The following is a 26,516-nucleotide window of genomic DNA, read 5'->3' as shown; positions in this document are numbered from 1 at the left end:
ATAACGATGGGGGGCCCCAAGAAGCCTCCCTAAAGCAGGCAGGGCCTTGTGAGTGGGTGGTGGGAGGGATCAGGGCTTCCTCAGCATCTGTCAGTCCCTGGAGCATCTGAAGGGGCTCCCTACGTCAGGAGGAAAGAGTGGGGCCGGCCCCTGTGGGTTCCCAGAGCCTGGCATCTGCCAGTTCCTCTGCCCTCCCTCACAGACACCCTCCACGGAGCAGCACAGCACCGAGGACAGAGGCAGCAGCCCCAAGAGCATTTTCCAAGACAACTACATTTATTCACACTTACACACGAGGCCCCCAACGCACTGCTTCCCACCCCCACTCCCCAGCCCCTTCCCCCCAGACCCTCCCTTCCTGCCCTCCCCATTCAGCCACCCTCTCCCTCCCCTCCCTCCCCTACCCTCCAAAGCTAAGGCCCAGCAAGATCAGCACTGGGGGAGAAGAAGCTTTTGACCGCTTTGGGGCATCGGATGCCAGAGCCCCATCCTTGGGGATTGGCCCCAGAGAGCCTGCTCAGAAGCCCCTACTGGCTACAATGCTGCTTCTTCTCCTTCCTGGAGACCAAGGGGTCACCCTTTCTCTTTTGAGACTGTGAGGGGCCACCCAGCCCCCAAGTCAGGGATTGCTCCCCAGAGACCCTGAGCCCAGGCCCTGGCTGGGGTGTCTTCTCAGCAGGGGACAGGCTTCCAAAGAGAGGTCGCTTCTTGGCCTTGTTGTCAGGAGAAGGTGCTAGGTTGAGGCCTCTTCTCTCAGCAGATGGGGACTGATGAGTTCCCTGGGGTCCCCACTTTTCTGGGCTGAGAAGGCCCGAGGCAGGGACAGGGCTCTGGGGTAGCCACCAGGGCAGAAGCTTGTGCTGGGAACCCAAGAGGAAGGCCAGGCTGGGGAGTTCCTCCTCCTCACTTGACCCCTGAGCCAGCCCATGTGACTCCCTGACAGGAGACCCTCCAGGGAGATCCAAGGCATCCTTGGTACCCACGCCAGGGCAGGTGGGTCTGTGGTCCTGGGGAGGAGAGGTTGGCCGGGCAGCCCTCAGCCCAGGGGAATCCTGACATCCCAAAAGCACAACAGAGTCTTTGGACCTGGCCATGCCAGTGTGTGCTCTGCCTCGTCCCTGAGAGTCCCGGGCAGTCGTCTGGGGTGGGCAGGTTTCCATGCCAACCCCTTGTTGGGGGTCAGGGACGTCTCTCTCTGCTCCTTGGCCAGCTGCAAACTTAGAAGAACTTGAGTCCAACCGGGCTGTGCCATGACTAGGGGCTGCCCTCGCATGCTGTTTCTCCTTCAAGGGTAGGAGGCGCTTCTCCGCTAGCTGCGGGAGGAAAGGGGGCACTTACTGGCACTGCCCCAGGTGTGAGCAGGGCCCGGGGTGGTGGAGACCAGGGCACTTAGGCGGCAGGTAGGGAAGCCTGAGGCAGCTGGGCTTTATGTCAAAGAGAGAGGGTGTGGCTCTGCCGTGCCTCCCGTTGGGCCTCACCACAGCTTGCATGCTGACTCCCCTCCCTGGCTCCTGTCCATCCTACTCCCTCTGAACCTGCATCTTCCCACTCCAGAGTGGCTCCCCAAGAAGCCGAGCATCCCCAGCGGGGGGGATTAGACAATCAGGTGGGCCTTGTGTGCCAGGTCCCTCCTGCCCCTGGGGTACCTGGGCAAGGGTGAGTCCTTCCTCCTGCTCCAGGTCCTGGCTTAGGGCCAAGAAATCCATCTGTGGATCTGGGGAAAGCAATTCTTCCAGGAATTGGGGATGAATGACGGCCTCCACCTGGAAACAGAAGGAAGAAGGCGTGAGCTTCCTGGGCAGGGAGTAACCTGGAGCCAAGGACACCTGGAGGAGATGCAGAAAGCAGCGAGCGCCCCGTCCCCACCCTCCTGGGGCTGTCTCATATCATGGTGACCACCAGCTACAGACACAGACCACAGACCTGGTAGCTACACACACACAGACAGAGACACACAAACCACACACACACACACAAACAGACCCACATATGACACAGGAAAAGACACAGACACAGGTAACGTACACACTCCACACTCACACCCACACAGACACACAAAGACACACAGTAACAAACCACAGACACAAACACACAGCAACACACAGACACACACAATCACATACACAGACACTCAAATCCATGGAAATACACACACTGCTGAGTAGCTAAGGAACAGAGCTTAATTCCAAGGACCTGGGAGTGCCACCCCCTGGAATCCAGCAGACCCCAGCACTCCAGGCCAGCCCACCTTGGTGACGAAGTCTTTCTGGGAACACAGCTTGTCAATGTAGCTCAGGAGGCCCGGGTCTGGGGGCGTCCAGTCCTCTTCCTGTGGCTGCTTCACTTTGCCCTCTTCCCGTTGTTTCTCGGGCTCCCCCGTGGCCCCGAGGGAAGGCCCCAGCAGCTCCTCCATGATGTCCACATACTCCTGCACCACTTCTGGGGGGATCTCCTCAGGGACCTTGGTCTCTGCTGGTCTCTGGGGCCTGGGTGGTGGCAGGCGGGCCTTGGTCTCTGCTCGCCGGTGGGGCCGGGGTGGTGGCAGGCGGGCCTTGGTCTCTGGCCTCTGGGGCCTGGGTGGTGGCAGGCAGGCAGTCGGGGCCTTGGGGCCGGCCTTGCTGGGAAGGTACACTGAGGCAGAGAGGGAGGAGGACGGGCGTGGTGAGGGCCGCTCCTCCTGCTTGCACCACACAGGGGAGGGCAGGGCTTGGGGATGTGAAGTGGGTCCCAGCTGGGTCAGGACCACCTGAACCACAGCGCCCCCGGAGGAGGCAGGAGGGGCACATCTGAGACAGCATTGCTTGGGAGGAAGTTTGGAGCCACCAATATGCCGTGTACTCTCCCCGCTCATCCCTGCTTCCTGGGCAGAGCATATGTGGAGTTTTGGACAGGCGAGGGGAGAGAGTAGCTAGGAAACTTGACCAGGTCAGTACCGAACATATGCTCCTGGAAACTGTCCTGTTGGAGGGAGCAAATCCCCCTCTCGAAGGGAAGCATGGGGTGTGGGGACAGTGGCCTCCCTTGGCCCCTTTGGCCTTTGCCACGGCTCCTGTGGGAATGTGGGAAGCCATACCTGGCTGCTTGACCACCTCAGGGGCCGGGGGTCCTCGAGGTTCAAGCCTCGGTGTGGCTGGAGGAGGCAGGCACTGGGGCCCCTTCATCCATTGCGATTTCTGAATCTGCATCTCCTCCTCAGCCTCAAACTCCAGGAACCTGGTGGTGAAGGAGGCCCAGGCTGTGCTGAGAGGGTCCAGGCCCCCTCCCCCCAGGACCAGGCAGCGGCCAAGGGCAGGGATAGGAGGGAGTGCCTCGCGTGGGCTGTCCAGGCCCTCACTGTGTCCCATCCCCCAGTGCCAGGAGAAAGCTGCTCCCAGAGTTCTGGGCTCACCCTCCCTCACCCGGCCCCTGCAGAGCCCATGGCATCAACGGGGCTTCCTGACTCAACTCAGGGCCACGAGGTCCAGGAGGGTCTCGGGGGACCCCTCCTCCAGGTTTCAGCTGGCCAGGGGTGGGATTTATGGCAGAAGGCATCAGGGATGATGCCCAGATGCAGGAGTCCTGAGGCTAGGACTGTGGGCCCCTGAAAGATAACCCAGGGGCACAAAGCCTGGGAGACCCCTGGTCAGGAGGAAGCAAAAGCTGAGCTCAGAGGACAGGGCCCCTTTCCCCTGAGGCTGCTGTCTATCTGTCTGCCTTCATGGAGGGAACTGCCCAGGAGCAAAGGCAGTCAGGCCAGAGATGGGTCCCATGGTGTCCCAGGTGCAGATCTCCCCAACCCAACTCCCTGGCCAGGCTGGGATGGGAGAAAACCGACTTCTGGCCACTGCTGTGAGGAGCCTGCACCCTACTCTTGTCCATAGTCACTAGCGCCCCTTCTCCCCATCCCCACAGCTGGAGGTGACCCACTTTGGGCTGTGATGCTGGCTGCTCCTGCCATGACCTCCAGTGTCAAGGCAGGGATGGCCCCAGGCCAGGCAGGGGGTGCTTCCCAATAGGCCAGGACAGAGACCCCAGAACACTCTAGGTGGCAGGAGCAGCTTCCTGAGGGAGCCAGGGGCCCAGAGTGTCCTGGGTTTCTCCACACCCTCCTCATACTCCACGTTGAGAAACCACCACGACCACCGGGCCTCTGTCATTCACTCTCACCCTGCCACGCGGGCCCTGCTCCCAGGACCCCAGACTCACTTTTCCGCGATCTCGTAGAAGATCATCCGGTCAAAGTTGCTCGTGTGCTGCCATTCCCGCATGGCCCGCCACAGTCCCTCCTCCAGGGTCATGGTGGGCTTCCGCCGGGCCAGGGATCGGAGAACTGGGCTGTAAACCAGTGCAGTCAGTCTCAGTCTATAAGCCCACCCTTCATCCCAAGCCCACCTGCTCCCAACACCTGGCCCCTGTCCTCCCCACACCTGTCCTGCCATCTGTCCCTGTCCTGTTCTCCCCCATGTGGGCTCCTCAGGCCCCAGGACACACCCCCAAGATCAAACATCAACACAAGCTACCAAGTGGCCTCTCCGACTGCCCCTCGAGTCCTCAGTGTTGAGAAGTGGACTCAGTACTATGGGTGGAACATGTGTGTCTCCAACATTCCTGTGCTGAAGCCCTCAGCACCAGTGTGTCAGTATTTGGAGGCAATCAGGGTTAAATCAGGTCATGAGCGTGGGTCCCAGTCATGGAATCCAAGCCCTGATAAGGGCAGAAGGAGACGCCAGGGCTCTTGCTCTCAGCCACGAGGAGACATAGCCAGAGACAGCTCTCTCCAGCCAGGAGGAGGGCCCTGACCAGACACCCAATCTGCTGTCACCTTGATCTGGGACTTCTGGCCTCTGGAACTGGGAGACATGAATGTGTCTTGATAAAGCACCCAGTCTACGGCATTCGTTAGGGCAGAGCCTGAGCTGACTGAGACAGCGTGCACACAGAATGACCTGGGGGTGAGGGTTAAAGTGCAGGTTCCAGGGCCCCAAGACTGAGCATTTAACCGGCTTCCTGGGGACTCTGGAGCAAGGCAGCCCCTGGGGACGTAGCCTCAGGGCCCTGGAGCATGAGGAGCAGGAGCACACGTCCAGAACCAAAGCAGAGCGGTGTCCATGCCACTGCAAGCAGCAGGTCCAGATCCCACATTCCCACAGGAGCCATGGCAAAGGCCTGTGAGCCTGGGGCAGCTCCACCCCAAGAATCAGGGTCCCCAGTGCACCGGGACTCCGCTCCAAGGAGGAATGCCACCAATTCCAGGGTGCGGGAACAGCGAGATTTTTGGGGATGAAAATGGGGCCACCTTCCACCTACACCCCAGGCAGGGGACTTCCCTAGGGGAACGGCCAGTGTGTTGCACGGTGGATGTGCTCAAGCTCCCGTTTGCTCATCAGCGGGAAACACAGGGTCACAGAGGCACCGCAGGGTGGAGAGAGGCAGGGACTGGGAATGAAACCACAAACTCTCCCAGATGCTGACGTTGCTGCCTCACAGTCACCACAGTCCATGGCCCTGGGCTGCTGGACTCATGGTGCACTCAGAGCTATCACTGGAGCCCGTGGCTTTGGGGAGTGCTCTCCTAGATGGCCTAGTCTTGATAATGATAGTAATGGGGACAGTAATCATAACTGCTGTCATGTAATGTGTCATAGCATGTGCCAGGCACTGTGCTATGCATGTCATATGTGAGCTCAAGTTATCTCTTCACCATCCTCTGAATGAAGCGTCATTGTCCCTTTTTCTAGGAGGGATTGAGGGTGAAGATGCAAATACCTGCCCGGCATCGGCCCCAGTGCAGGGCCCAAGACCATCCCCCTGTGCAGGCTCCACCACCGCTGTGCTAACTGGACCTCAGCAGAACTGCGGGCATGTGCCAGGTTCCTGCTGGGCCCTGCAGCTCCTCCCCCCGGCCCCATGTGTGGTGCTCCTGGCCATCAATACTGGGTTAAAGGGGAGGCACTGGGGTGTGTACTCAAAGACCTAAACCCAAACCGTAGCTCACGTCACACCAGGAACCCTCTCTGACCTGGGTCTTCTGTAAACATTGTTGTGAAAATTATTGAAAGTAAGGATTGGCTGGACTCATGGGACAGTGACGGGCAGTTGAGATGAGGCCCCTGACAGTCTGTCCTGAGCCGCAGCCAGATTAATATTGTTGAAAATGTACCTTCCCATAGTGCAGCCCATCACCCTCACAACCGCCCTGCAAGCTCCCCTGAACAGCGTGACCTCCCATCCATCCAGCAGCCTCTTTACGTGTGAGCTGCAGGACCAGCTCCAATGCCCCGAGGACACTCACATGAGGAAGCACGAAAGCGCTTCGGTGTCAGGACTCTGGGGAAGGTGCCTCCGGGCCAGGGGCTTGTAGTGCTGCCAGAGTCGGAAGTTCTCATAGACACTCCTGGGGTTACAGGAGTCATCTGGCGGGGCCTTGGCCTGGGAGGAAGCCAGGCTGCCCTCTCCATGAGCCCCTTGTGGCCATGGCCCAGCATTCCCTTGGGACACAATGGGGGGCAACTGGGCAGCCGGTGGTGGTGGTGGTGGAAGAGGAAGGCCCTGGGACCAGCCTCCCTCACAGGCCTGGGTGCCCCCAACCACCTGGGCAGCCATAACAGGCACCACAGGAGCAGCTGCCAGGAGTAGGGGAGGTGGACACACAACACCTCCGCAGAGGGCGCCTGGAGCCTGCCAGACGAGGGGGGCCTGAGTTAGGACCAAGGTCTGCGCCTGAGCGGCCTTCACAGGCCCCACCTCTGTCCTCATCTGGACAAAGACGTTGGAAGCCCCGGCCCCACTCGGGCCGCAGCCATCCTGTTCTGTCACCAGAGGTGTGCTGGGGAAGGTAGACAGCACCAGAGGGCCGCCTGGAGGAACCCCTGCAGTCACAAGGAGCGGCCCGTGTGCTGGGCCGGGAGCGGGTGTGGTGAAGGGCAGAGCCGTGAACACAGACAGGGAGGTGCCAGGGTTCACGATCACGCCCGGTCCCAGCACTGGGTATGCTGTGGAGACAAAGGAAAGAGGTGAATGAGCTGGGGTCTCCAGGTCCACACTAGTCACTGGGGAATCAGAGGGGAGTCCCAACAGCTAAGGGCGTATGACAGGGAAACTGCAGCTTGCAAATGTCCCTGAGTGTGCATCGGATGCTCTGTTCCTCCACGGAGAGTCGCTCCGCTAGAGAGCCTGGCCCCGGTCACCAAGACTCCCTGACCCCTGTCTCCCAAGAAGTAACAGCCAAGCCTTCGCTGCCCGAGGGTCTCCCTCGGGTGTCCCTGGCAGACCCTGTCAGCCTCACAGGCATCTCCCAAGCCATGGGTCAGGGATGAGTCTCTCGGCGGCTTGGTGGTCCTCAGCGTGCTCAGCAACAGGTGAGGGGCCTACCCCAGGGCAGTGCTCGGCACTCAGAAGGCCGACAGGAAGCCAGAAGCTTCCGAATATTATGGCCCCATCTCCTCTTCAATCTTCCTTTTCCTGACGCTCTTGTAAACCCCTTTCTTTCCCAGCTCAGACATAACAAAACAAAACCACTGGATGGAAATCTTTCCCAAGCCAGCGCCCTAGGAACCCTGAAGATAATCCATAACTCGTCATGCCCAGCATGCAAGTGATTGTCCTGGCACCACCCACAGCAAGTGCTAAATAGGGGTCAGATTCGGGCCACCCTTTCCGCAGTACTCGATGGTCCCGGCTGCCACTCAGGAAGCTCTGTTCCCAGGGAGCAGGTCTGAGAGGCAGTGGTGGAGTCCCCTGAGACAGTGTCACTGCATAGCCAGCAAAAGCCACACACGATTAGAACACAGCCAGCAAATGGCGAGCAGCAGGGCTATCAGGGGAGGTGTCTAGGGATTTTCACAGCTGCTGGTCATGTTACAATAGGGAGTGGGACAAGGAGCCCATCCCTGGCCCTTCTCCTTTGAGCTCCCAATAACTGAACATAGTGACCAACCAAAAACCAGGGGATCTTGGGCCATGGGCCGGGTGAAGCAAAGTTGTCTGGAACTCATCCCTGTTCAATAGGACCTCATGCAGTCTCTAGTCAAGGGGAATAAGGGATACAGCACATGCACCTCATCATTCAGGACACATATCCTAACTTGAATAATAATAATAAGAGAACCATCTTCCTATTCGTGCGCTACTCTCCTTCCTCTACTGAAAAGGAAACCAGCCTTTCCAGACCCTTCCACTGAGAACCAGCAAGAATCCACACCTGCCCCCCGTTCATGAGGTAGTATAAATGGAATAGGAGCAAATTCTTCATCTCCACACTAACACAAAGTGCAGAGGACAGGCCATGAGCTAGCAGACAAGAGGAAGTGGGTCTGAAGACCTGAGCTTCCACAAAAGGGCAAACAATTCAGAACAACTCAGGAAACCCAGGCCCTGTGTGGCCTGAACTTCCTCATCTGCCCCCACCCCTGTTAAATCAAAGCCAACAGCTACCTGAACTGACGGAGAAGCCATCTCTAGGGAGAGAGCTGAGGGGCTCTGGGCTGTGGCAGTTACAGTAGCCCCCAGCCTCGCCCACCCAGGGGCTGTCACTACATGCTCTGTCACAGCCAACCCACCCAACAGTTTTCTGGCTGAGACCACTTCTCCCCACTCCTCCCTAAGATCTAGAAAACTCCAGTCCAAATCTCTCTGAACACTATGGAAGGGCACCTTCCAGGTGCCTGAAGATATGGCACAGGGTTCAGGCTTGCCTATCATCCTCCCGGGGCCACCAGCACAACATGATCCCACCACTCTCTACAAACACACAATGACGTGACCTGTCTCCTTCTAGAAAGGATCAATCCATCCACTCTGTCCTTTCTCCTACATGGTGTATTCCCCCAGGCATCTTGTTCCACCTCTAAGGGGCCGTCCTCCCTAAACACAGACTCAGGGTGCCATGGCCATCCCCACGTGTGATGTCCTTGGGGACATCCAGTCTTCCCTCCCTCCTCAACATCAGCCCTATCAACTGTCCCCGGGGCAGTGTCAAATTTGAATTCCTAAGGAGTTGAGGCATGGCAGACTCAGATAATGCCCCCATCCCTACAGGCTTACCTCCATTTGAAGCCATCCCCTCAGGCTGGGCACTGACCACCGCTGTCTGGCAGTTTCCGCAATGAGAAAAGCCAAGGGTAAGACCCAGAGAGTGACCTGGCTCACCAGACGCTCCTGAGTCCAACTGACACAGGGAAGTTTGAAAGTAAACAGGTTCCTGGAACATAGGACCCCAGACATTCTGCAGAGGGGGAGGGGCAGTGGGCAGCTGTTAGGGGTGGGGGACATTCTGTGAAGGGCTTCGGCCATTAGGCAAGAACCTGAGTTTCCCTTCCAACTGGAAGGCAGCAGCAGAGACGGTGTGTGCCTCTTTAGGCAACTTTTAAATTGTCCTTCTGACTCACAGCAAAAGCTTCTACCTGATGGCCCCTTTACTTCCATTCTTTATCAACAGACCTACTTTTGTGCCAGTCAACACATGCTCCTTCCCACTTTGGCTCTTTCCCAGTCTTGACGAATTTCAACAGCGGCCTCACTTCGTGAACAAAATTCAAAACACATTTTCAGTCTGAGAAACACAGGGGTTCTTAGGAAGGCAAGGGGACTGGGTGTTTGAAATCAGGATGGTCTCAGCCGATCCAGACTATTAGGTGGCTGTGTGCTTATCATTGTTTAGGAAGCAATCCTTGTACCCCCAGGTCATGCATGTTGCTGGAATCTCTGTCCACACCAGCAGGCCAGCCTTACGTCCCAGCCCCTTTGCTGGAAAGCCTCAATCCAGGAAAGAGTGGCTATGTGACCTACAGCACCGAGACCAGAAATCCTTTCATTTTGTTTCCCAGCATACTGTGCTGGTGTTAAATGTTTATGTTTTATCTTTTGAATGATTTTAATTTAACCAAGCAATACTTTTCACGGCTCCAAATTCAAACTGTGCACAGTGGAAAAGGCAATGACCAGCCTTCCTCCCATCTCTTTTCCCTGGCCACATTTTCTTTCCTGGAGGAAACAGGTGTTATCTGATTGTTTCTCATCTTCACTGAAACACACCCTGGCTGGCCTCTCTCAGCTCACTGTTGGCCTCATCTTCACCATACGTTCTTGCTGTTTGGAATCCAGTGTCATCGCGTGTGGTTCTCTGCATGGGAATTATTGTAGCCTGTCTTTAAAAAAGACTTCATTCTCATTTCCACACTGAGAATCACTGTCCGTTTATTAGTGTCAAAATGACAGGAAAGAGCACTCATGTTCTGTGTTGTGAACAAGGGGAGTATTAGAAGAAACTGGTCAAAGGAGATGAGGAGTGAGAACTCAGAGCACAGCAACAAAATCTTCTGAGACACACAAGTCACTCCCTGCTGGGCAGGGTAATTTTGCACGATGGGAGGGTGTTGGGGAAGGGAAGAGGCCTTCAGCCAGACCGGTGCACACTGCAAACATTCACTGAAACACACCCTGTCGGCACTTACGAAGCATTTGCCCCTTTCGAAGACATTTGGACTCAAGAAGGCAGAGTTGCAGGAAAATGTAACAGCGGCCACACTGCAGGGGCAGGGGCAGGGGCAACTGGTGGATTGCAAGTCTCAAGCCCAGGGTTCTCCCCCACTGCCCCAGTTGTGTGAGAAGGTCATTTCCTAACTCCTGTCCAATATCCCCATGAGTTCTCGGTTTTGTCCCAACTCTGAACCTGAATGGTCCAGCAAGCATTTCTGTGAAATGTCTCCACAGTGGCCACTGGGAGGGGAGTGACCTCCATGCAGTGACTGTCTGGGTGCTCCCAGGCCTTTTGTCCTCTGAGACAGAACTGCCTTCTTACATGCAGCCCTCTTCCACTGTGCAACTCTACCTCCATCTTAGCTGAGAAGATCAACGGAGAGCAGTTTAAGCAAAATCATGGTAAACTTACCAAAACAAAACAAACCGTAAACGCTTTGGAGATCTTTCTGAGGACTTGATCTTTTACCATGCGGCAAACTTAAATGATTTTCAATCAATAACTTCATCTAAGAGGGATGTTGAAGCAAAATATCATACTCAGATACTGAAGAAGCGCAGAATTTTTGGTTGCTTCCTCCCTTGTCAAGTCAGTCAGCTGATGCTTTCTCAAGATTCTCAGACGTGGCTTTGATACAAGATTTGAATGAGTCTTTTTCTGAGCCAGTGATACAAAAAATATATTGTGGAAGTGTCTTGTCTTAATTCTGCAATCGCTTCTGTACATGTTTGAAGTCCTAGACCCCAGGAGGAGAGACAGTCAAATTAGCCAAAGGTAATTTGTGAAGACTGGCCATGGGAGGTGGTGGCTAAAAGTCCTCCGGCCCCTGCTGTCTGAGCATCCCCACAGAAAGTCCTGGGCCGCACTGACAGCTGAGAAAGAACATCTCAGGGCTTGGATCCCCTGTTCAGAGGACACATGCTCTTCCACCCAGTAGAGGAATGGCGGCTCCATGCTGTGTCCTGCAGAGCTCTCAGTCTCTGCACTTGAGGCCCTGGGCCTGCATCAACGTGAAGGCTCTTCAGTGTTATCACGTGGAGACAGATGATAGGAATCCTGCAAATGAGCAGAAAGGATGTGACGATTAAAGTTTTTTCTGAAGCTATTACAAACTCAAGTCAGTGAGTTGCTTCTCTACTAGTTTTTTATTGCCAACTGGAATTCTGCACTGTGTTGCAGAGTCAGGGGTGGGGAGCGTGGAATTGTTCCCTTACTATCTGCTGCTTTATCGACTGAAATTGATCAAGGCTACAACAAAAACATTTCTAGAAATCATTTGAATGCGGTAGGAAAAACTCTGGGAATGGAGTCAGAAGAAAGTATATTTTGGAGTGTGTTTTCAGGTCTAAAAATCTTTGCCAGAAATACTCTTTAATGGAACCTCCAGACTGAGTAGGAAAATAGGGCATACTATTTTTTGAAAGGCATGAGCAGGAATGAAATCAATGCCATCCAAAGGGAATACAAGACATGCAATTCGAGGATACTTTGCTTTAGGATAAACCCTCCAAAGGTAAACCTTTCAGCAAGGGTGTTACGTAAGTGCATGGACTGCAGGTTTGTATTACCGAAAATTAGGAGTGATCGTTGCGGACGCGCTGGTTTCTCAGAGGCACGGTCATGGAGGTTCCAATGAGGGGGCGTTGTCTGGCCCCAGGAAGCGCCCAGGTGCCGCATCCCTCCATTTCCACATCTCCAGCGGGGCCCTCCTAGGGCGGGCTCCTGGCCTGCCCCATGCGCCGCCGCACGAGCCTTGAGGTGGGCGAGGTTCCAGCGCGAGGCCGGCCGCCGCCCTCAACCGCTTCCAGCGCGAGGCCGGCCGCCGCCCTCAACCGCTTCCAGCGCGAGGCCGGCCGCCGCCCTCAACCGCTTCCAGCGCGAGGCTGGCCGCCGCCCTCAACCGCTCCCAGCGCCGGTTGCAGCGGTTCATGGCAGGGAGACACGCAGCGCGAGAGCAAAGGGCGGTTACCCAACGGCCTTCGCTCTCATGGCGTCTTTCTTGGTGTTACCTGAAAATAAAGCCAAGGGTGATCAGAAGGTAATCACCTCCTGGTCATGCTCCCACTGGTCACCAGTGTCCGCGGGGCGACCCCACATTGTGATCAGAGCAGGCCTGTGGCTGCGCTCAAGGCGGGAACGTTCATAGCTTTCCTAGCGGGAGCCCTGCGGGACGCCCAGGCCGCACTCCTTTCCCTTGCTCACCTGGCCCTGAAGTGAGGGGGGAGGTGTAACAATGCAGTGGGAACCTCAAAGTGTGTCTCGGCCGTGCCTTTCACATTCCAAACAATGCAAAAGCTTGAAGAAAACCTCAGCAGTTGAAACCGTGATGCAGTTCAGCAAAGAAGTAGCTCCTGTCCTCGTAAAACAGTGAAGTTCTCACGGACGACCTCACTGAGTAAGTTGTGAAGCTTGTTGACTTGATCAGAATGATCAGCCAGCATGCATGTTCTAATACGCTGATTTGTCACTGATAGGAGCAGCTGCAAAGTGGAAGAACAGGCCTTTAGTCATAGTTTGTTCACTTGGTAGCACAAGTTGGTTGTGGATGCAAGAGTGTGGCCAAAGTCAAGAAAAGCTTCCATGAGAATCGCTGACTTATGTGGAATTTACAAATAAAGCCATAATAAACAAAAAATGCAGTAAAGCCATAGGTTTTATGGCTGGCTTTGGAGAAAAGGGGTTCTAGGGGTCTGTCTACTATGACCCACTGTTGTGGAAGAGAGATTCTAGTTTCCATGGCCAGCCTTATGGGAGAATAGAACTGAGAGACAAGAGGACTGGAGAAGGTCAGAGAAAAACGTTTGTTTCTGAGGCTGCTGCTGAGGCTTTCATTTGGGGGTTTTGTTTTCTGATCCCCAGAACTATCCTACACTGTAATTGCCTATTTACTTGTCTGAGTTCCCTAGTTAGACGCTGTGCTCCTTGAAGGCTGTGAGTAGTTTTTAAATACTATTTTACTCAATCACAATTGCTTAATATCTGGCACACAGCAGGCCTTCTACAAATATCTATGCATGAAAGAATATAATTTTCATCACTCATTCCATTCTGAAATGCACACACACACATACACACACTGATGAATCAATCAATGGATAAACAGACAGGTAGATAACAGCTAATAGAAAATAATGACTGCAGCTTGTATAACACAATCAAAGTGTTTGTTGTTGTTTATTTTCTTTGAAATTAACTGGCATGCTGGATCTCATTGACACTAGCATCAAAATACCTGATATTATTAGCCGTGACATGTGTTAACTAGTGGTTTCTATGACTGCTTCCCATCACTACTCCCCACCTCAGTGATCCTTAGTGATCCATTTGCTCATCAAATCAAAACTAATTTCCCCAAAGCAAGGCTATTATGAATTTGAAAAAGTTGATTATTTCTCAGCAGATAACTTTAAATGTCATGGAGCCTATTTAAAGACAGCTTTATATCACAAACCTTATGTTCAAGCCTTAATGTACAACCAAATGGACCAAATGAGGCAAACAGAATCAGGCTTCCAAATATAATCATAATTCTAGATTAGCTCTCAAAATAAGATTGCAGTTCACATATTCTACAAAGTATGTTTTGACATTAAATGTAATATACTGAGGATTATTTTTCTGATTTATACTTGCTTTGGTTTCTACCTTTGGGTAGGTGGCTCTGACTATGAAAAAGTCGCTGTGAGCCTGCCAGGCTACAGCTCCCTCCCAGCAGTGAAGTCATGCCCTATCCTCCTCCACATTGCCTTTTCCTTCAGATTCTTATTTACAGATGAATGTTTCACAATTTTTTTTCTCTTCCTTCTAAAACTAAGCAGAAATATTTCCTCTATATTCATTGTGAGGAGAGGCATTTTTTCTTGCAGGTGGGAGAGTATAGATAAGGGTAATAAAGTTCCCATAGTTTTTTGTTTTTGTTTTTGTTTTTCTGGGCATGAACTAATAGTATTTATTTCTTTTAAATCACAAAGTATGATTGCTGTAGCACTTCTCAGTTCTATTTTCTTTTTTAAAAAACAGCTATAAATTCAATTGTACAGGCAGTTTCAAGTACTCAAAACGTAACAGATTAATCTTGACATCTGTGGTTTGTGGATTCAAGTCCCTACATTCTCTAGCTTGTAGTGTTTATGAGGTAGTGGATGTGAAGAGTTCATAAGTCAAATTCACATGTAATTTGTACTGGTTTCATTATTCATCATAAAATATGCTACTGAACAATAGTGAGTACGCTGTCGATATGTAAATACACAAATACAAATGCACACAACATATAACAAAGCAGTTTTTATGATGTACCTTTTGCATTACAATACTCTTATGTAGCTATAAAACTACTACAAGAGATAAAGTAAATTTAAAAGCTATTTTCTTCAGTTGCATGTACATAGATATATCCTAGAGAAATGCTATTGTCCCTCAGAAATAGTATTTGTAAACGAATTTTTTTTTAGACAAACCCAAAGTACTATACTATGGAATAAGTTTGTCTTATTTTGTTTTTAATCAGTGAATATAGATGACCAGTTCATTCACTTAGTCTTTCAGAAGAGTATTAATATCAAAATTATCATATGGTCTGATTTTTTTTAAAGCCCAGTTTCTACAAAACAATAAATGGTGAGGTTCTGACAATTATGAGGGAAACTTAGTACCAAATACATATGCTATTTCTCCACTTGCGCAAGAGAGCTAATTTGTAGAAAACAGAAGTCTAAAAGTTGGTAAGTCAAATGTGTTTTATAATCACATCTGTGAGAGAAGAATCCACTTATGACTTCTGGAAATATCAAAATTTGAAATGACTAAATAACTGACTTGCCAAGGAATTTGTATTCTCTTGTACTTTTACACACTAGGGGAGAAAATAGTAAAAACTAGCATAATCGTGTGGCAAAATATCCATGAAATATTTTGAACGTTAAAATATGGATTTAAAATAAGACAAATGGATGTGTTTTTTAGATGTGTATGCCTAAAAGATGGATACTGTGGATATCTGATGGCTTTCTTGATTAAGCCACAACCAGTGGACCTCACAAATGTCAAATATGTTATTCCAAAATGTCAGTTGTTTAGACTCATTTCTCAGCTTGTTATTGATGAGTTTCCTTTCACATTTGGAGGCATCCTGTTGGGGAAACTGAAGAACAGATGTTAAGTGTGAAGTGTCTCCCTCCTTAGTTCATATTCATATCACATTGTTTGAGCTGCCACATGTAAACAATATAGACACTAAGCCAACTGGTCCTCTGCCTACTGCTGACGTGGCAGAAAATATCTAGGAGGTAGTCAGAGGGGCATACGTAGATCTGTTAAGTGGCCTGGTTCTCCAATAGTCATGCAAATATTGCTAAATTTGTTTCACTCCTGGGAATTCAAGCTTCTATTTCAGATTCCTAATCCACGGCAATTAATTATCTTCTTTGAATACCCAAAGCAATTTATGTTGCTTAACATATAATAAAGTTAAGTCCATTATTATTCCCTGTTTTATAATTGAGGAGACTAGAGTCCGGATTATTTAAGCAACCAAAATCACCAATCAGTCATGACAGAGCCCATGATTAAAATTCTGTCTGTCCCCAGATTTGTGCTCTTCAGGTAATGACATTTCTGCACAGTTATTAACCTGAGTAAATAGAGTCCATAGTGAATTATTAGCTGATTCCAGGAGATTCCATGCAAATAAAAGTCTTTCTGTCATTTCAGGCTCTGCCAGTCTACATTAATACAAATCACAGCAACAAGGCAGTTTATTTAAAAATATTAAAAGTAATAGAAGATTGAATGGAAGGATGAATGGATGGATTGATTAAGAGACAGATAATAGATAAATTGATGAGAGAAACACAGAAAGATAAAATAAAATTAAACACACTAACAAAAGTATGATTTGATATATAACAGAAAAAGTTCTCTAGTTTGTTTGTGTGTTTCTGTGTGTGTGTGCGTGTGTGTAGGTATTCTGTCATAAAAACACAACTATCTAAAACATAAAGTCTCAATCTTTTTCTTAAGAAATATTTTTAATTTAGGCTGGTTACAACTGTGAATTAAATTTTATTTTTATTTTTTATTGTATTTTATTTTGATTTTTTTTTTTTTAAAGATGGAGCATCGCTCTGTTGCCCAGGCTGGAGTATGGTGGCACGATCTGGGCTCACTGAAACCTCTGTCTCCCGGGTTCAAGCGACTCTCCTACCTCAGCCTCCCGAGTAGTAATTTTTGTATTTTTAGTAGAGACGGGGTTTCACCATGTTGCCCAGGCTGGTCTTGAACTCCTAACCTCAGGTGATCCGCCTGCCTCGGGCTCCCAAAGTGCTCGGATTATAGGTGTGAGGCACCATGCCCTGCCCAACTGTGAATTAAATTTATATCTAGAAAAGGTGAGAAATATTATTAATGAAAACATTTCTTTCTTTTTATGATACTTAAGTTATACATGTGTAGAAGATGCAGGCTTGTTACATAGGTATACATGTGCCATGATGGTTTGCTGCCCATCAACCTGTCATCTGCATTACGTATTTCTCTTAATGCTATCCCTCCCCTTGCCCCCCACCCCGCGACAGGCCCCAGTGTGTGATGTTTCCCTCCATGTGCCCACATGTCATTGTTCAACTCCCACTTCTGAGTGAGAACATGTGGTGTTTGGTTTTCTGTTCCTGTGTTAGTTTGCTGATAATGATGGTTTCCAGCTTCATCCACATCCCTGCAAAGAACATGAACTCATTCTTTTTTATGGCTGCATAGTATTCCGCAGTGTATGTGTGCCACATTTTCTTTATCCAGTCTATCATTAATGGGCATTTGGGTTGGTTCCAAGTCTTTGCTATTGTGAATAGTGCTGCAATAAACATACATGTGCATATGTCTTTATAGAAGAATGATTTATAATCCTTTGGGTATATACCCAGTAATGGGATTACTGGGTCAAATGGTATTTCTAGTTCTAGATCCTTGAGGAATCACCACACTGTTTTCCACAATGGCTGAACTAATTTACACTCCCACCAACAGTGTAAAAGTGTTCCTGTTCTTCACATCCTCTCCGGCATCTGTTGCTTCCTGAGTTTTTAATGATTGCCATTCTAACTGGCCTGAGATGGTATCTCATTGTGGTTTTGATTTGCATTTCTGTAATGACCATTTCTGTAATGATGAGCTTTTTTTCACACGTTTTTGGCCACATAAATGCCTTCTTTTGAAAAGTGTCTGTTCATTTCCTTCACCCACTTTTTGATGGGGTTGTTTTTCTCTTGTGAATTTGTTTAAATTCTTTGTAAACTCTGGATATTAGTCCTTTGTCAGATGGATAGATTGCAAAATTTTTTTCCCGTTCTGTAGGTTGCCTGTTCACTCTGACGGTAGTTTCTTTTGCTGTGCAGAAGCTCTTTAATTTAATTAGATCCCATTTGTCAAGACATTTCTAACCAGCAACAGGTCCAATATCGGAGTGAGTATGTGCTGATGCACAGGGCAGCAGTGTTTAAGGATATATTCTCTTCATGGAGTAACATCCAACTCAAACTTTAATGGTAACGCTTTAAATCTTTCCAAGCTCTGAAAGCAATTTCTTCTGCTTAATTGCTTTTTGGAGACTGTAATACATGTGGGCATTCTTACTCTAAATAGAATTCTCTGCATTTATGTTCAACATTTCTTTTATGGCCACTTAAGTGACTTTTCTCTGGTTATTTATGCAATATAGGTGACAATCTTATTTGGTTTTCTATTTGAATATTCTGTAAAAGCTGAATAACAACTCCAAAATACGACACAAACATGCAGATACATACACAAACACTTATTGTATTTTATTCAATTAGTAAGTGTGTTCACTTAAATTCACACACAACTATACCTATAGGCATGCCCACACATACACACACACATACACACACACATACACTGTTTCTCATTCTTATTTCCTTTATCTGTACTTGGTTTAGTTATGGCTTTTTTTTTTTTGCCTCTAACACTTTTATTTTAAAAAGAAAATTAAAATAGGTTATTGGGATCAAAGATATAAGCTTTTTGTTACTTTGAATGATTTTTGTAATTCAGAATATGCACTTGTTATTTCAGCTCTTATTTTTATAATTATTGGAAGAGTTCATCTAATTACCCTATAAATCCCTGGAGAAAGGTGGCCACCATATACTTTATTTCTTGGTTATATGTATAAAAATCAGTAGGCAATGTAAAAATGTTTTTGTGTGAATTTATGTGAGTTATAATTCTAACTCTATGTCAATATTCACCTCAGATTACCATATGAAAGCTCAGTCACCAACTATGCCTCATACTGAAATACCCACTGATTAAATCAGTTGACAACCAGCTCCTATCATACATTCAAATCACCAGGATCAATAGAATATTTTCTTATTATCCAGATTCTCAATCCACTGCTTCTACTCACAAACTTCTTCCCCACGATAAACATACACACACACATGCACACACACATAGACATCTCCCAGATAAATTCTTATGGTCATACCAAGGTAATCCCACTGCTTCCATTTATTAAATAATTGATTGAAAATATTTAAGTGAGAAAAATGGTTGTGTAAGAGTAATATTGTTAGCAGTTGCTAAAACTGAATGTCTATGTGCCTTCAAAATTCATATGGTGAAACCCTAGTCCCCAGTGTGATAGTATTCAGTGGTGGGCCCTTGGGAAGTAATTAGTTGGTGAATGAGATTAATACTCTTATAGGAAGAGACATCAAAGAGATAATCTCTTTCTCTCTCTCAGTCTCTGCCATGTCAGTATACAATGAGAAAATGGCCATGTGCAAACAAAGAAACAGGCCCTCATCAGTCACTGGATGTGCAAGCGCCTTTATCTTAAATTTTCCAGCCTCCAGAACTGTGAGAACACGCGTTTTCTGATTAAGTCACCCAGTCTACGGTAATTTGTTTTAACAGCCCAAAGTAACTAAAACAGCAATTATCTCATGAATTTGGAAATGGTCTGTGTACAGATTATCAGTAATGAATTTTGGAAAATTTACTTATTCTTTTGTAAATCTCAGTTCTCACTAAAGAATAAGGATGATAACAATACCGTATCCCCAGCATGTCCATAAAAATTAAATGGTAGAATGAATCTAAAAAGCCCGATGTATAATGGGTATAAAGTATTCAGTACATGCTGTTATATACTTCTTTTCCCCTTTACGAGAACATGCAATATGGTCTGATGAGGTCTTTTTAAAATTGTTCACAATAATTGACATTTTACAAGTCATATCAAATGATACTTTTTGCCAAACCTGGTCTCTGGCTTGATCAGTTTTATTTTACATTTGAAATTTGTACTTAGACTTACGGGACTACTTTCTTCCATGAAAGATCTAATACCCTACAACCAAACACTTCATTATTTGGAGTTAAAAAGTGAAATTCTTCGATTATATCTAAGCTAATTTAAGTATTTTAAGTATATAATGTTTAACTGTTAAGTAGTTTACATCAATTATTAAAATGACTGAGTCAGAGTAACTGATTATACTTCCTAGGCACACTAGGCCAGATGTCAAGAATCAAGGACTTCATTTTCAGAGCTGGCACTCATTATCTCTGGGTTTGGAGAATTCACTTATTCTCTTCATTCTTTCTGAATAGTTTAGCATTGTTTTCTAGAGGTGATTGAGTTTAAATGCACTATTTGGAGGCTCATAGGTTCCATTCTTTTAGGGAAAATAATTTTGAAAAACAAAGAGAATAAAAAACTCTAGGTCAAAAGAGATCTATGGCTGTCTCATAGCAAGAGTGAAACACTGAGATGCCTACGTGGTATATAAATATTAAAATAAAGAAGGCAAGCTGACTGTGAAAAACAACAGCTATATTATGGCAATAAATGAAAAATGTCAGTAATATCTCTACTGGGGACACTATGGAATGGTGGGGACTGAAGATAATTAGAGAAGACAACCCGCCTACACATGGCAGCATCTACTAAGACTTATGACTCTGTTTATGAAGAATATGAGTAAATGTCCTGATATTTAAACACATACCAAAAATTAAGATGTTCATGTGAAATGTTCTTTTTTTTGTATTTTGCTAATTTGATTATTTTAAAATAATAATATTTTTTATTCAAACAAATATATTGTCAGCTTAAAGGCCACTAGTTTCTTACCTATTAAAATCTGCTTTTCAGTTTGATGCTTGAATTTTTTCTATGGCATCACAAGTAAGTTATTGGTTATACATGAACAAATGCATGAATGGAATTATTATTACTTTCATTGACAAATGCTTTTACATATGTAAAATTTTCATCTCTGAAAGTTATTTTACGTGTTTTTACAGAACTATCCTCTCTTCCATGATACATCTTTGTTAATTCTGTTTCTTTAAGTAACATTGAAGATATTTATTTTTCTGTTTTCATATATCACATTCTTATTCCACTAAAATACCTACATTTTCTTCAGTTATGTATGATTGGATTTTTTTAACCATCCAGATACATGTCTTTTGACATAATAGAATCTTTTTTATTCTTAGGATGAAAGAGCTACACCATAGTACAAAAAACTTATTAATTTACTATATCACAGCTACTATGGTGTGGTATGTAAATTAAGTTTATGAAAATTTATGATTATTCAGATTAAGTCCTGCATATGTAATGTTAAGATTTTTTTACTTTAGTTTTCTGAGAACTTGATTTACTAAAAGGTAAATAAATCACACTAGGATGATTATAAATATATCATTATTATTTTAAAAGGTATGCCCCAGTCCTCTTCTTACTGTTGGATAAGCTCATTCTGAAACCACAGTTCCAGACTCTTCTCCTGAGTACAATAAACGTATTTTAAAGCAGTGGTAAATATTTGCTTTGCCTGCAACTCCATCTCCAACAAGTAATTTGTTCAACAATTGTCATTATGAAGTGGATGTCCTTTACATCAGCTCCCTAGATTTTTTCAAGGCCATTGGTGCTTCACAATATTTTTTCAGAGGTTACATTCTAGTCACTTTCTTTATTGACCATTCAAAACACTTGCTGAGACCTAGGGTGTCAGATTCTATTTTGCCTGTTATTTGACATTCCCTTCTCTTCGCAGGCCATTTAGCTACATATTTCCTATTGGACTATCTGCTTTGGCATTTAGTAAATAAATACCGTAAGTCACTGAGGGTATGGGAAGAAATATTGAGTCATAGATACCATTTTCTCTTAGGGAATTTTCCTCTGAAGGCTTGCAAATGTGGTATAGTTCAGTGTAGTGCTACCAGCTTCTGTTCTGAGGACACAGCTAATTGGGTTGATAATCCAAGATAATTTAAACAGATTAACCTTTTTATGTTAGTGTTTCTATTTTGTATAGTGGTTATAATAAAACCATTTACTACTTAAGATCTTCATAGATCTGAAGAAATATTGTACTAGAATGCTTAGTGAAAAATGTCTGACACATAATAAATACTCCATACATTTTGGCCTTTGCTCTCATTGTTATTTTTACCATCAGCTCTCTATCTCACCCTTGAAACCTGGCTCAGCCCCTGTGGAACTGTAGTATATCACCCCTGTCCCACAACGAAGACCTAGACGATTTACCCTTACATGGTTCCTGTATCCAAGGTCCCAGAAAGGTAGAAGGGGGAAATGTCACAATAATATTCAAAATATCTGAAAGCAAACTGCTATTGTTTTAGTTTGAGAATAGAGCTTGATAGAATTTGACATTGTATTTCCCTAAAATATTAAACTTGTATACTCTCAACAGTTATATTATAAATATTTATTCAGGTATGGTCAAAATTTATCCATATTAATGATAATTATTTAAATGCTCTTTAGCTGTTCATCACCATATTAATACTAGGAATAATGACGGCTAATTTTAATTGAGTACTTCCTAACTGTGGCCCAGTTACAGTAAAATAAACACTATTAGATACACTCCATCGATTATTACAGCAAGTCTATGAAACATACTGTATTACACAGCCAGTATTAGAAATGAAAAACTCATGGGAAGGATATAAAACTTGCTCAAAGTTACCCAGCTAATAAGTGGCTAGGACACGATTAAACACCTATGTAGTTTTCTTTCCTGAGCTGAAATCCTAAATCCTTGGCTGTATGGCCCCTCATTCAAAAGTCCTAAACTGGCTAAAATTTATATAATAGAAAATTCACAGAATCATTTCCTTCTACTTTTCCACTACCAGGGCTGTTAACAGTCCCAAGCAAAAGGGCAAAAATTTTTTCTACTTGAGATAAGAAAAATATAGAGTGTGACAGAAGGTATTCTACCAATATAAAAACACTTTACCAGGAAAACTGAGAAGGGGGCTGTTAACCTTCCGGGAAATGTAGGTCTTCAGTGGATTCCTGTTAGAGACATAAAAACGTAGAGAGAAGACTTTCAGTTAAAAGCCTCCTCCCTTCAGCAAAGTATATTCTGATTCCATTATCGTGTTAGGCTCCTATATAGTTATAAGTAATCCCATGCGGTTTTAGAATTCTTAAATATTCACACACATAGTCATCTGAAAATGAATAAATCCATGAATGACTAAACAAAATTTATTCCTATATCATTTTCAATATCCTTAAATTATGCTTACATCCTTAAATCGGTTGCCTCATTCTGAAAGCACATAGTCTGTAACTCATAAAAAACACCTGTCGGCCGGGCACGGTGGCTCACGCCTGTAATCCCAGCACTTTGGGAGGCCGAGGTGGGCGTATCACCTAAGGTCGGGAGTTTGTGACCAGCCTGACCACCATGGAGAAACCCCGTCTCTAATAAAAACACAAAAAATTAGCCGGGCGCGGTGGCGCATGCCTGTAATCCCAGCTACTTGGGAGGCTGAGGTAGGAGAATCACTTGAACTTGGGAGGCGGAGGCTGCGGTGAGCCAAGATCGTGCCAGCCTGGGCAACAATAGCAAAACTCCGTATCACAAAAAACAAAACAAAACAAAAAAAACCCACTAAATAATTCATTTAGTATGGGAGACTGTGAGGAAGCAGAAAATTAAAAAAAAAAAAAAAAAAGACCAGCAATAATGTCACTTTTTCATGAATTTGTTAGTTCTTTCTGAGCTCCACTTAGTTACTTTCCCATTCTTCCCTGTACACCGTCAACACATAAGGACTCAAATTAAGATGATGTATATGTTTACACTCCAAAATTTTTTTTGTGTGTGTGAGCATGGGGCCGTATTTTAATACAAGAAAAACATTGCTCTAGAACATGGCTCGCCTTTGCTTCAGGGTCTAGCAGTTTATTTTAGCCATAAGGGTAAGGGAGCAGGTCAGAAATGACTTTTAGTGTAATCCTATCTGTAATTAAAAATACAAATGCTGTCATAAGATCAAATGTTATCAAAAATCAGTATTTAAAATTAAATTTACCCCCAAATTTCTTTCAAAAAAAATTTGTAATGTTCTTTTTCAGTGAAGCCTTTGCACTGCTAGAGCTGAAGAATGTGATCAATCGGCTTGTTGAATAATCCTGCACAGTAGGTATTCCGCTGAAGCCAACTCTAGCTGGGGGCTCGAGAGCGAAAGACACAGATGGGGCCCTGCCGCCCCTCGAAGAGTCGGATGGGCGCGCCTGTCCCCGGCGCATGAAGAGGCTGGCCCGGCCAGGGGCGAGCGGCTGGCACCGAACCCCGCGCACCTCGCCGCGCGCGGGGCTGGGCCGTAGTCGGCTCGATTTAAGGCTGGTATCCAAGGCTGCGGCCGGTCAGGCGAGGCGAGGCGAGGCGACGTGAGCGAGGGTGCTTAGGGAGAACAGCCGCTGGCAGCTCAATGCTGGGTGGCTAACGCTCGACGGTGCCCGGCAGCAACCCGGCCGACAACCCGACCCGGATCCCGAGCTGCGTCACGGACAATGCCGCGGGCCCGTCCCGGACTACGACTCCCGACGGGCTCTGCGACCGCTCCGGGGCGGCCCAGCGTGCACTGCGCCGGCCAGTTTGACAGCCGGGCGCCCTACTCGGCTAGCTCTGCTCCCAGCCAGGGACGCTGGCCTTCTCGCGGCTTTCCCCCGATGTCTCTCTTTATTCCAGCTGCCTGAAACTCGGTCCCACGAATGGCAGGCAGCGTCCAAAATTCAACCCCGTAAAGCCAGCACCAGCCAATAAAGCGCACGGATGGAGTCCACGTGACAGCAGTGGGCCGGCCCTCCGGCTGAGCCCTGATCTCTATGGTTTCCGCGGCTCGCTAGAAGGAGTGTGGTCCACTGGAGGACTCCCTACATTCTTCCTCCATTACCGCACTGCCTCCGGTGGCTGCTGGGATACCGGAGGACTCGGGTCCCGGCTCGACTCAGTCTTCCAGCCGCCCGGGGAATACCTCTAGTTCTTCCCGGCCGCCGCCGCCTCCGCCCCGCCGCTTCCTCCTCCGCCTGCCGGCCTCCTTCGCCCCGCCGCGTCCGCGCAGCGCGTCCGGCCCGCCCGCAGGCCAGCTTCTCTCGGGAGCCCCCACCCAGGCGCATGGCTCCATGAAGCAAGAGGAGGAGGCAGAGCGCGAGAGGTCACGTCCGCCCCAGCCGCGTCTGGGCCAGGAGAAAAGGTGGGAAACTCGGGCTGCGCCGCACCCTTCTCCCCGCTGCCGGGCCAGGCCTCCCTCGGTCCGCCGCCGCCTTGCCCGCCGGGCCTGTTCTCGCCGGGGCGGGCGGCGGGGCCGGGAAGAGACCCCGCGGTCCTGGGGCGAGGGTCCGGGGGCAGCGTGGGGGAGGGGTCCCGGGCGGCGGGCGGGGCCTCAGGCCATGTCCCAGCGGAGGGCAGGGGGTCGGGAGGCACTGCCGGGGAGGGGCGGGCGGCGCCGTGCCCCGGGCCGCGAGGCTCGGCTCCCGCTCCTGGTCCTTGTCTGCACTCTCTCCAGGAAGCAGGCTCGCTCGCTGTAATGTTTGGTGGTCTCCGGCGCCGCCTGGTGGCCCCCACCCGCCGCCCCGCCGCCCCCTCCCCCGCCCGGCGTCTGGATTGCACCCCCGCGGCTCGGCCCAAGCTGCTCTACCCGTCGCTCCATCGTCTCCCCAACTCCCCAGCGCCCCGGACCCTCTTTCCTCATACCCTCGTTTCTCACCTTTCACCCTGTCCCTCGGCCCGCTTTTCGCCTCCCCGCTCTGTCCTGTCGTTTTCTTAACACTCTTCACACGCGCACTTCCTCCTCCTCCTCTTCTCTTTTTCCCACCCCTACTCTTGGGCCCTCCTTCCTTAACCTCCGCTGGCCCCCCATTCCATGATCCGTCCACCTGACACGCTGGGTTTCATGCCTCTCTTTCCCAGACTGTGGGTTGTGCCCTTCACTCCTTGCCCTCCTCCATTCCCTGTCCTGATCTGAACTCCTCTCCTTGCCACGCTCCCTCACCCTTATCCCTCTGCACACTCTAAAATTTTTAAAGAAAAGGGAGAGAGAGAAAAAAAGTAAAAGAAACCCAAAAGGGAAAATATAGCTAAGGTGAACTGGTGAGTTTCTACTCAGAATTCTTATTATTGAGTATGATGTATTTTGTTTTCTTAACTTATGTATAATGAAAATGGAAGAGAAGAATTATAAATCATAGTTCATTTTTATGATTAGTACATAAAAAATTTGAGTCTTTCTTGGCATCCATTACTTTATCTTAAAAACACAGAGTATTTACTTTTTGTGTGGCAAAGGAGGCCTAATGGGGAACCTTGACCTTCATCTCAACTTGACAGTAAAAAGGTGCTCCTTCCTTCCCCTTTTGCTTGCCATGTGTCTGAAAAAGACTAGTAGCAAGAATATATAAAGAACTTTCAAAACTTAAGAGTGAACAAAGTCAAATTAGAAAGTGGGCAAAAGACATGAATATACATTTCACTGAAAAGAATATATGTTTGGAAAATCAGAGCATGAAAAGACGTCAACATCATTAGCCATTAGGGAATGAAAAATTAAAACCCCAATGGGATTTCAATATATACCCAATGGAATAGTTACAATAAAAAATAATGACAACACTGAGTGCTAGCAAGGCTGCAAAGAAACTACATAACTGCTGCATGGTTGATGGGAATGTAAAATAACAAAGCCATTC

General features: G+C 47.6%; 2 protein-coding genes across 6 annotated transcripts in view; one reads left to right on the top strand and one right to left on the bottom strand.

The window, feature by feature from the left end:
- Positions 1–257: 257 nt before the first annotated feature.
- Positions 258–25,614, bottom strand: LOC107966695 (NUT family member 2D). 5 transcript variants are annotated; one of them, XM_063780842.1, is made up of 11 exons: positions 25,538–25,614; positions 22,774–22,832; positions 12,659–12,936; positions 12,025–12,465; positions 9,022–11,512; positions 6,272–6,971; positions 4,186–4,314; positions 3,074–3,213; positions 2,249–2,631; positions 1,647–1,763; positions 258–1,313 (listed from the first exon to the last, which is right to left on the bottom strand). In XM_063780842.1, the coding sequence occupies exons 5-11, from the start codon at positions 9,185–9,187 to the stop codon at positions 528–530; spliced, it is 2,421 nt and encodes an 806-aa protein (XP_063636912.1). In that variant the 5' UTR covers positions 9,188–11,512; positions 12,025–12,465; positions 12,659–12,936; positions 22,774–22,832; positions 25,538–25,614; the 3' UTR covers positions 258–527. The 5 variants fall into 5 exon arrangements, with proteins under 5 accessions (XP_063636912.1, XP_063636911.1, XP_063636914.1 ...); XM_063780841.1 differs by lacking the exon at positions 25,538–25,614 and adding an exon at positions 23,861–24,544; XM_063780844.1 differs by lacking the exons at positions 12,025–12,465; positions 12,659–12,936 and having other exon boundaries at positions 25,538–25,593.
- The window catches only part of LOC134807045 (SH3 domain-binding protein 1-like), a 29,436-nt gene continuing 26,995 nt past the window's right edge, over positions 24,076–26,516 (top strand). Inside the window, exons 1-3 of the mRNA XM_063780506.1 lie at positions 24,076–24,218; positions 24,295–24,424; positions 24,678–25,024. Coding sequence (XP_063636576.1) covers positions 24,076–24,218; positions 24,295–24,424; positions 24,678–25,024 — 620 coding nt within the window. The remainder of the gene's footprint in view (positions 24,219–24,294; positions 24,425–24,677; positions 25,025–26,516) is intronic.

The sequence above is a fragment of the Pan troglodytes genome, chromosome 8 (assembly GCF_028858775.2).
Source record: "Pan troglodytes isolate AG18354 chromosome 8, NHGRI_mPanTro3-v2.0_pri, whole genome shotgun sequence".
Taxonomy (NCBI): domain Eukaryota; kingdom Metazoa; phylum Chordata; class Mammalia; order Primates; family Hominidae; genus Pan; species Pan troglodytes.
The sequence above is the reverse complement of the archived record's forward strand: the minus strand, read 5'-3'. Positions and strand labels throughout refer to the sequence as shown.

Excerpts from the sequence above, each read along its gene's own strand:
- LOC107966695 (XM_063780842.1), bottom strand. The coding sequence starts at position 9,187 with ATGTTCCAGGAACCTGTTTACTTTCAAACTTCCCTGTGTCAGTTGGAC. Across the intron at positions 4,315-6,271 it reads GCGCTTTCGTGCTTCCTCAT|CCCAGTTCTCCGATCCCTGG; the intron begins GTGAGTGTCCTC and ends ACTGGTTTACAG. Across the intron at positions 1,764-2,248 it reads AGAAAGACTTCGTCACCAAG|GTGGAGGCCGTCATTCATCC; the intron begins GTGGGCTGGCCT and ends TTCTGTTTCCAG.